At 48.5% G+C, this 10964-nt stretch overlaps 1 protein-coding gene across 1 annotated transcript; it reads right to left on the reverse strand.

The window, feature by feature from the left end:
- Window positions 1–271: 271 nt before the first annotated feature.
- On the reverse strand, window positions 272–7194 carry LOC102911902 (rano class II histocompatibility antigen, A beta chain-like). Its single transcript, XM_006997038.4, has 6 exons — window positions 7036–7194; window positions 5184–5456; window positions 2867–3148; window positions 2400–2510; window positions 2000–2023; window positions 272–1026 (listed from the first exon to the last, which is right to left on the reverse strand). The coding sequence occupies exons 1-6, from the start codon at window positions 7124–7126 to the stop codon at window positions 1013–1015; spliced, it is 795 nt and encodes a 264-aa protein (XP_006997100.3). The 5' UTR covers window positions 7127–7194; the 3' UTR covers window positions 272–1012.
- Between the last annotated feature and the right edge of the window lie 3770 nt (window positions 7195–10964).

Here is a 10964-nt window from a genome sequence, read left to right on the forward strand (position 1 = left end):
GGCTGGGGGGAAGGGGAGGGGGGCAGGAAGGGAGAGAACAAGGGAATCTGTGGCTATTATGTAGAACTGAATAGTATTGTAAAATAAAAAAAATTAAATTAAATTAAAAAAGAAAGAAACCTCTACTTCCATCCACAGTTTGGCTGGACCACTGTGGATTCCCTTCTTCCCCTCAGTCAATTGGCCACCAGGCAAAGTGGGCAGAAGCGGCAAGCAATGCTTTGTACAGCCTGTGAATACGGCAGGAGGAAACAGCTTTCCGGGAGACTGCTTCAGTGTTAAAGCTCAGCTTTATTCCAGAGTGAGGAGAAATACATAGAATGGGGACAGCAGCCAGGGTATCATCTTATTTGAATTTGGCAGCCAGGTCCTACCATACAGCTGGAGCACAAAACCTAATTATCATATGGGCTTGGGGGGGGGGGAGCATCTGTGTCAAAGGTCACTCTTGAGATAGGCATCCAGGTTTAGGGACAGCTACCAGATAAGGTCAGGCCTCTGAGCTTAGCGACACTATTCAGGGAGGGGGCCCTGCTGGAAAGGGAGTTCTCCATTTTGTGCCATGCCCAGAGAGCTGTCCAGACATGGTGGACTATAACCTTAAGTGCAGGGTACCCCAACAGGTCACCTTGTCCCACACCACTCCCACCCAACCCTGCTCAGGAAGATTCAGGATGCACATGATTCAGAATCATGTTTAATTATGAAAAAGAGACAAATGTTTTCAGCTCATCTCTTCAGCAGCCTGGATGGGACAGTGAAAACAGAAGGCCTGGGGGTCTGAGTAGATCAGGCCGCAGTACACAAAAGGTCTCTGGAATCAGTCCAGGAGGAGAGCAAAACAGAGCCTTGGGGATTTGGGGATCACAAAAGTTGAACTGGTGGATACACTAGCACCATGCTAGACTCTGAACCAGAGAAGGACAGGCAGGCTGGCACAGACAGGAACTGGGGTCAGGGACATGTAAGCCTTACAGTGCAATAGCCAATTCAGTCAGAACACTCTCACGAATCACTGCAGGAGCCCTGTGGAAGACAGAGGGAGGGAGGGGTGGTCACACAAGGTCCCCTGGAGATGCCTCTTTTCCTGGATCCCCAGAGTTAGACAAAGGAAGCTGGTGTCCAGGCCACGCCACCTTCCCCATCACCTGTGCAGAGGGGAAGGCAGCTGAAGGGGGCAGGAGCTTCACAGGACACAAATGTGGTGGGGGGAGGAGAAGCCACCCCCCCAGGGAATATGAAGGATCCGATCTTTTTGGTAAGTCAGAGGGATCCATCTCCTCCGCAGGACTTTTGGCCTCTTCCTGTCACTATCAATGTCCATGGTCAGGGTCTCCAGTGAGGGGCACAGAGCAGGCAGCATCTTGGTGTCTAAACTCAAGATGAGACTCAGGGTCCACTTAAGATGCCACTCAAGTGAAGAATGCTATGGGATGTCATTCTGTATGCTGTAAATATGTGTTGCTTTCATTGGTTGATAAGTAAAGCTGTTTGGGCCTATAGCCAGGCAGAATAAAGCTGGGCAGGAAAGCCAAATGGAGATACAGGGAGAAGAAGGGCAGAGTTGGGGCAGAAGCAAGATGTGAAAGAACGGTCAGTCACGGGCCACGTGGCTGTACATAGATTAATAGAAATAGTTAATTTAAGTGTAAGAGCTAGCTAGCAATAAGCCTGAGCCATCAGCCAAACATTTATAATTAATATAAGCCTCTGAGTGATTATTCAGGACAGGTGGGTGGGGGAGAACCCTCTGGCTACAGTGGCAAAGGCCTGCTCAGGAACAACCTCTGGAGCTTCCTAAAGACAGCAGCTGTGACACTCTCAACCCCACAGCAGAGAAAGGCTATAAACCAGGACTCTGACAGGTACACCTGTCTCATGCCTTTCCCTCACACCCATGCCCCTGCATGCAGACACACACACACACACACACACACACACCACCACCACCACCACCACCACCACACCACACCACACCAGATAAGGGCTGAAATATTACCTGCTGGAGGAGGCCCTCGAGGTCCTACAAAAGGAAGTCACAGAGAAAGGTCTTGTTATAAAAACAGGGATCTCTCATGTAGCCCAAGAGGCAACAGGACATGAGCCTTAGCTGAAGTTGTTCTCTCATCTGTCCACTAAGACCCTGAGCACCCCAAAAAACTGTGTGAAACTGGCGCCAGAAGGAGAGGAAGCAAGGCCCGTGCTCTCTCAGTGGTGGAAACTTCTGGAAAGGAGCCAGTGAGACAGTGGTGGATGTCCCAGAATGAGCTCCACCATGACTGAGTGGCTGTGCAAAATCAGATTCCAGTGTCCCCCTCCTGGGGTCTCCTGTGGCCCTCCCAGCCCAGCTCCCTCCCTCAGCACAGCCCACCTCCCTCAGTTTCCCCAGAGCTCCTCACCTTTCTGACTCCTGTGACGGACAAAAAGGCCCAGCCCCAGGAAGATCAGCCCCAGCACGAGGCCCCCGACGCCACTCAGTATCTTGCTCTGGGCAGACTCGGACTGCACCCCTGGAGAGCAGAAACTGAGTGTCAGCTCTGTCCCCACACATCACAACAGCCCTGACTGAGAGACTGAAGTCATAAGAGGTCAAAGAGCTAGGAGGACCCAGGAGATCTAGAACACAGGGTGGTGGGGGAGTGTCAAATACAGCAGTGAGTGAGAGGGTCTAAGTGATGTTTGCACCTCACAGACTTATCTATAATCTTGGGCTAGAATACCCAGTCAGCAGCTATCACCGTCAATTCCTCTGGATATTAGGGACGAGTTCCCAGTGTATGTAGTGATCTCTCAGAGGGATGGGGTAATATCAGCAAAGATTCCATGTCTTGTGGGGCCCACAAAGAAAGAAAAAAGTTTCCCTTACGCCACTCCACGGTGACAGGACTCTGCAGGCTGGGGTGCTCCACATGGCAGGTGTAGATGTCCCCCCGCTGAGGGGTCATCTCCAGCATGACCAGGATCTGGAAGGTCCAGTCCCCGTTCTGAATAAGCTGTGTGGACACGACCCCCACCGTCTCCTCCTGGCCGTTCCGGAACCAGCGCACTTTGATCTGGGCTGGGTAGAAATCTGTCACCGAGCAGACCAGCATGTTGTGGTGGTTGAGGGCCTCCCTCCTGGACAGGGAGACGGCCACCTTGGGCTGCTCTAGAGAAATAGATAAGAAAAGACAGTGAGGTGAGTATGTGGGGTCACATGGATAGGAACATAGTGAGTGAGATGGGATCCATGTGGAAAGTCCCCATGAAGGAAGAGGCAAGATGGGAATGCCTAGGTTCTAATATTGAATAAAGATCCATTGAGGAAAGATCCTCAATTATAAGGTCACTATATAGGTCACTAGGACCTTTAAGAATGAGTGACCTTGCTCTTAATACTGTATCTTTTTTAAAATTTATTTATTTTTATTTTATGTGCATTGGTGTTTTGCCATGGGTGTCAGGTCCCTTGGAACTGGAATTACAGACAGTTGTGAGCTGCCATGTGGTTGCTGGGAATTGAACTCAGGATTTCTGAAGAGCAGTCAGTGCTCTTAACCACTGAGCCATCTCTCCAGCCCCAGTAAACTTGCTCTTATATAACATGAAATGTATATAAAACAAAAGAAAAATATTGTGGTTTCAAGTCTACAATTTTTGAAGAAGAAATGAAAAAATAACTCAAACACATCACTTCCTTCTTCTTCTCAGACCATCATGTACAATCGACAATTGTGACTGACTTTATACACCATGCCCACTACCTCAGAAGCCATCTCTCTGCATTCCCTTTATCCTTTCAGGGTGAAAACACTGTAAGTACTTAATGTGTTTCAGAATTAAGGACACACTTATGTTCCCTCATTTTCTCCTCCCGCATTTTCCCCCACAGTCAAGTGAGTTAATTACTGCTGTCATCACTGTGATCCTTTGCTGTGAGGAATTAGCTGCTAACAGGACCAAACATCAGACTATTTCAGTTGAATAGCAAGGTTGCCTGGAAAGTCATACCTTTTGAGTTAACTGTTCATATAGTTGTGATGTACAATATTCAATCTGAACACGATGCCTCACACGAACCTTTAATTGGCATCATGTCTAAGAGGCTCTCCAAGAGTAAGAAAATGTGTTAGAAGTAGAAATGAGCCAAGGAAGGCGATGTCTACTGGGCTAAAGTAATGATGCCCACACAGCCATGGACTCATCCAGAATACACCTGGTCCCCACGAGATGGAAACAGGATCCCTTAAAGAGACTGCTTGCTGTAGGCTGAAGGAATGTATCATAAGAACTCAGCTGGTTATGGCAAAGGAATTCCTCCAGAGGAAGCCAAATTTCAATTTGGTGTTATTTGGCTTGTTATATATCAGCTGTCTTCTGTTATGAAAATCATGTGTGCCTTCATAGTTTTTCCAATTGACTTTCCCCTAAGAAGGACTAACAGTGTGGACTGATCACTCTCTGGACATACACATTCAAGGCATTTGGAGAACAGCCTCAGGAAAGGCCTTCTCTGGAATCAGATTCTCCCTTAGCCACTTTCAAGACTAACAGTAATAACAAGTCTCCTGATTTAATTCCACAAGGAGACACTGCCTAGGTCAGCTCGAGAGAGCTGGGGTTAGGGCCACTTGCTGATCTTGCAAAGGACCTGGGTTCAGTTCCCAGAACTGTTTGTAACTCCAGCTCCAGAGTTCCAGTGATGACACCTCTTCTGTTGTGTTTAGTATTTTCCCCTCAGATTTTGAGTCACACAAATCTACGTGATCCAAGTCAACACAGTCTACTGCAGAGCACGACAGAACCGCTTTTAGGTCAGTTTCAGGCAGCAAACAACAGGCACAAAACAACCTCGGCCTCAAAGAGACAATCAAGGAAAACAAAGACCGGTGAATAATTTGGCGCCAAAAGTTAAAATCATTATTACAGGATCGTGGTCTCTCCCTCCTTTAGCTTCCCTGAGTTGGCAACGCTGACGGGTGTCCTGGCTGCAGGTCTCAGAGCAGAGCTGGGGTCAGAGGGGAGCATCGGCCACACGGAGCAAATGGCACAGGGCAAAGGGCAAAGGTGAGGAAGGAGGGAGACTCCAGGGAGGAGCTGTGTGGGTCAGAGCCGACAGGGAGTCTGTGGCAGCTCCTCACGCTGGGTCCCTTCCGGTCCACGCCCCCCACAGCCGCCTCCCGTGGGACCCGCCCCGCGCTCACCGAGCCGCCGCAGGGAGGTGATGGCCTCCGTCACCTCGTAGTTGTGTCTGCACACCGTCTCTATCGCGGCCCGAGTCTGCTCCATGAGATCCTTCTGGCTGTTCCAGTACTCGGCCCACGACCGCCCCAGCTCCGTCAGCGCGATGTACTCGCCCACGTCGCTGTCGAAGCGCGCGAACTCCTCCCGGTTGTAGATGCATCTGGTCACCAGCCGCATGTGCTGCGTCCCGTTGGTGTAGTAGCACAGGGCCCTGAACTGGTACACGGAATCCCCTGCGGACGGACGGACCGGCGGACGGACGGACGCGGTCAGCCTGGGGCGGCGCCGGGCAGCGGAGACCCCGGAGCCCCGCCTGACCCCGCGCCGGAGCTTCAGGAGGGGACGACGTGGTCCCCGGACCTCAGAGCCTCGGGACGGGCAGTCGGGAGGGCGCCCCGCCTGACTTAGAGGGGTTGGGACTGAGTGGACCCCGCCTCCACGGGGCTCCAGTGAATGTCGGAGAGGTTTCTATACTCATAAAGAAGAGTGCAAGAGAGGGAGTGTAGGGACCGAGCTCGTCCGGACAAGAATATCCCTGGAAGCACAAATTGTACTGGGTGCATTTTTTTTAATTTTTTTTTTTTAAGAGAACATTCAAAGTTGAGTGGGTAGAAAGGGGGGTGGGTCTGGGTGGAGTTGGAAGATGAGGTGAATATGATAAAAATACATTGTACGAAATTTTCAACGAACTAATAAAACAATGATGGGGCCTGGAGAGCTGACTCAGAGGTTAAAAGCACTGGCTGCTCCTCCAGAGGTCCTGAGTTCAAATCCCAGCAACCACATGGTGGCTCACAACCATCTGTAATGAGATCTGATGCCCTCTTCGGGCCTGCAGGAATATATGCAGACAGAACGTATGTGTAATAAATAAATCTTTAAAAAACAAAAACAAAAAACAATGATCGGAAGAAAAACAGTATTTGGCTGCTTCTGCTACCCCAACCCAACCACGGGAGAGTCTCTCCTGACTTCAAACAGCCCTGCTCTCCCCGACCCTAGGGGCATTTATTCACAGAGAGAGTCTGTACTACAAAACAGACAAAGGAGACCCAGGTGACCTCGAGGGACTGGCTGCCTGCACGGGTCATTCAGAGGAGCATCTTAAGAATAACTGCGGAAGGTAAGTCACCACCCTGCAAGTGGTGGGGGTGGGGGTCGTGAGGGGAGCTTTCTATAAAGCTCCTGTCTCTGAATTGAGGGGTCTCCCCTGTATGTATCACATATTTCCTTTCTATGTCTAATTTTTTCTTGGAGATTCGATTTACCAACCCAAGTATCTGAGCCTCAAGATTTCATTTGATGAAGAACCTAAGACTCCGTCTGCTGGCTTCTCTCAGGGTTAGACGAGAGTTTGCCTCCCTTAACCCTCCACTCCACATCAGGTATTTTCCTCAAATACCAGGACTACAAGACCGTCACTGACCATTGTTTCCCCATCTCAGGATCCAGCACTTCCTCCTCTCCCCACAAAATGCAGGGGTAGGGGTTGGGGACTGCTCTGGCAAACCCTGCTGTTTCCTCAAACATAACGCCGCGCCCCTCTGTCCTGTCCTTAGTATTAGATTTTAACTCTGTCTCCTACGTTAATAGGCCAGACTCGGCCTGTGCAGTAGGCACGATTCTGACTTCAATACTAGAATATGGAAATGAGAATGTAGCCTCACCTTCTCTTCCAGAGACAGGAGATCTATAATAAAGGACTCTTAAAACCGGGATCTTACCACCACCACCACCCCTATCCACATCCCAGGGTCCCTCAGAGGCGTTCCCCCAGGGTGCTGCCTCTGGAGAGCTCTGCCCAGGACTTACCTGGGGAGTCTCTGCCCTCGGCCCCAGGGCTGCTCGGCACCGTCAGCACCACAGCTGCTGCAAGGAGGAGGCTGGGGACCTGTAGAGCCATCCTGAAGGAAAAGGTGATGGCAGTCACCAGGACCTGCTGTGCCCCTTCAGAGAGCAAAAATCTGTAGATGCCTCTATGAGTACTGGGGTAGGTCCCAGGAGAGGAACCAATCAGCACAGGAGCTGAAGCGTGTCATCTGTCTCTGGGCAGACATTTGTTTACAAAGGCTCTCTATGCTGTGCATGATCTATATCTTCATGGAGCCCCACTGGGTGAACATTTGAGGTGACGGATCCTCTCAGTTACAGGGTAAGACTGTCCAAACTGCAGACTCACTGTGTTTGGGGTCTAAAGAACCAAAAGAGAAAAGTGAGTCAAGTATAGACAACTTCGGGATAGTTATTTTAAAACTACTGTTCTTATATTTAAGAGGTTTAGTAGGGGAATTAAGTAGAAGCCATGTATTGGGGAGAGATTAGCCTTTGATACGTCTGACACTCTGAGGAGCCTCAGGTGAGAAAGCAGAGTTCTTGGGGAGTCAACAAGTCACTGAACCTCTTTCTAATCTTGGACTTCTTGTCAAATGTAAACCATGCCCCATGCACTGCACACCTACATCTTCATACACACACAGTAAAGAGTAATGTGATGTGGTTAATAATGAAAACTGTCGTGCATGCGTGTGTGTGTGTGTGTGTGTGTGTGTGTGTGTGTGTGTGTGTGTGTTGGAAATAGCAGGTTAATGTGTGACCCAGACCTATAGACTCAGGAATCTTCCTCATTCAGGAATCTATTGTATTCAAATTCCAAGAAAAATACTTCAGAAGTTAATTAATCCAACTTTTCTCTTATAAATTCTTCTGCTGTTCAAATCCTCCACAACCATGAAATAGGTCCAATGATGTCAGCAAAGGAAAACTCCTTAACATTTTAGGACTTCCAGACAGAGTCACCTTTAGTTTCAAGGACAAAAGAGCCAAAGATGTGAACCAGCAGCTTCAGGAAGGATGTCCACAGGCTTGTCCCACTGTGCCAGCCTGAGTGGCAGTCATCAGTGTGTGCTTCCAACACATGTCTCCTCATCTAAGCAGATACTACCAAGTCTAATTATCAATCATCTAGAGCGGTGTCTGACAAACACCAATGACTAAACATTAAGTCTCTTCCCCTCATTCAATAACACTATATCATTTTAGATTCTAGTTAAACAGGGCACAGGACCTAAAAGCAGAGTTGACCAGGGAAAAGGGAAATGGGGGGGGGGGGCAGCAAGAATGTCCCTTGAGGGCTCTGGCAGCGCAGGTGAACTGCGGCATTGCTGGGGTCCACACTGCTCACCCTGATGCAGAGAACCAGACAGGGACAGCCCTGGGCTCCCACCAGCAGTGGTGCTCAGGATGGACACAGATCACTCAGCCTGTGCAGGGAGCATAAAGGAGGATCATAAACTCAGGTGTAAGCCGTTGGCAGACAAACATGGCCATACAGGGACCTTGGAGATGGATGCTCTCTGTGTCCTCACCCCCACCTCAGACCTCCAACAATCAGCTGAGGGCTCTGCCTCTCCCACTCCTGTCCTAAGGAGAAGCTCCTCAGCTTTGTCCTGGGGCTGTGGAGCGAAGTCTGTGTCACACAGGGGATTTCCAGCTCTCCCAGGCCTCTTCACGCAGGCTTTTCACCTAGCAACAAAAGCGTCACCAGGAAGCTTTTTCTGATTGGCTGAAATCACATGAGGTATGTGGTGCCTTGGCCTTCTGCCAGCCCCTTCTGCCTAGCCCAGCCTTCTCTAGAATCCTCTGCAGGGTTCCTGTCCCTCCTGTGTCACTCAGGATGGTCACCTGCTACTGTCCCGGTTTGAAAGGGAGGGAATCCCAATACCTCACCCCACAGTGCCTCCCCTGGATCACACTGTAGGGCTCTGTGAGGACAGGACACCTAGAATGAGAACAGGCTAGACTCCATCTGACTGTAGAAGATAAACTGCTGTTCACACTGGCCAAGGTTTTACAGGGAACACCTTCGGTTCAATAGACATAGAAGAAAAAAGTTGTGGATTTCTTCCAGGGAACTCAAGAAGAAACCCTCTCCTCAGCCAGCATCACTGGGAATCAGTACTTAGTCGGTGGGATTAAGTGTGAAGCTAGTAATCAATCTGTCACCAGAACGGTCATCCAGGACTCCATTGTGTCAAGTGCACCTGTGGGGCCCTGAGGCTCCTAACACCAGTATTAATATAACAGGAAGGATGCTCCTGGGTTTTCCTTTAATAAAAAATATATCAAGCAACTACCCACAAGCTTCCTTAGTCTATTTGAAGTTATTTACAAATTTCCACTATTCAACTCTTGAGCAATGAGTCATATTAACTTCTGTTATAAATATAAAACATGTATTTTATTATTATTCAGAGTTTTTCTCTTTAAGTCACATTTTAGAAATCCAAAGAAAGAGTCAAAGGGCAGCAGAGAATCCAGAAAAGCCATTTCAGCTCAGAAGATCAACTTTACTGACAGAAAGAATGCACGCCACAGGCCACTGCATGAAGCAGATATGTAGCATGAATCTTAAAGAGTCTTATTAATAAAATCAAACCTGAGGCCAGTTATTAGGGTGAATGCTGGAAGATCAGAGAAGCAGAACAAGCCACAGCTACCTCACCTCGCCAGTTCCTCAGCTGATCCTGTTTCCTCAGACCGGAAGCCTCTGAGTTCTTATCCAAATGAATCTCAGCTGAACTGCTGCTCGAAAGCCTGAAAGCTTAACCAGCCAAAAACTTCTAGTTTCTGGTCTTCACGCCTTATATTTCTGCCTTCTGTCCACACTACCTGGGATTAAAGGTTCACTTCTTGGGATTAAAGGCTTGTGTCACCATGCCTGGCTGTTTCCAAGGTGGCCTTGAACTCACAGAGATCCAGAGGGATTTCTGCCTCTGGAATGCTAGGATTAAAGGTGTGAGTGCCACCATTTTCTAGTCTTTGTATCTAGTGACTGTTCTGTCTCTGACCCCAGATAGGTTTATTGGGGTGCACAATATTTTAGGGAACACAATACCACCACACAGATGTAGTTTGTGAACACTCCTGTGATCTGTGATAACCTGTACACACATCACTTTCTGCTGTAGAGCCTTGATCTTGAATGGCTAACAACAATCCACATATCAAATGCTTGGTTCCTAGCCCAGCACATTACTGAGACAGCAGAACCTTCAGCAGGTGAAGCCTAGGAGGAAATCGGCCATCAGTGTGTTGGGGATACAGAGGCTCTGGCCCCTTCCTCTCTCCTTGTTTCAAGGCTTCCATAAGCAATCAGTTTCTTTCCCTCTGTGTCCCACCATAAGGATCTGCCTCACTACAACCTGAAGGTAATGGGGACAGGGGACCACCGGAGGAAACCTCTGGACTGGGAGCCAAAGCAAACTTCCCGCCTTGTAGACTGATGCTGATAACACCACAATCTACTGAAGAGACTTAGTGAAGCCAAAGATTGAATCAGGGTCTGGATTCCCATAGCATCATAGATAAATGTCCAGGTTAAAATTGAAAAAAAAAATAATTGCCAGGTGTGGTGGTTCACACCTGTAATCCCAGCAATTAGGAAGCTGAGACAGGAGGATTACCATGAGTTTGAGGCTATCCTGGTCTAACAAGTGCCAGGCCACCAAGAGCTTCATAGAAAAACCCAGTCTTATAAATAAATAGAAAAGAAAAATACTGAAAGTCCAGTATGACAACATGTATGCCAACTGAAAGACAGCACACGTTAAATTAAATTTAAATCTAACCCTGAATTCTAAGTACTTACTGAACTCTTTTAGAATTGTGCAAAAGGAATTTTAAAGCAACAATCATAAGATAGCTCTAAGAAGCCATTTCAACCAGCAAAACCAGATGTCATA

Source organism: Peromyscus maniculatus, chromosome 21 (genome assembly GCF_049852395.1).
Source record: "Peromyscus maniculatus bairdii isolate BWxNUB_F1_BW_parent chromosome 21, HU_Pman_BW_mat_3.1, whole genome shotgun sequence".
Taxonomy (NCBI): domain Eukaryota; kingdom Metazoa; phylum Chordata; class Mammalia; order Rodentia; family Cricetidae; genus Peromyscus; species Peromyscus maniculatus.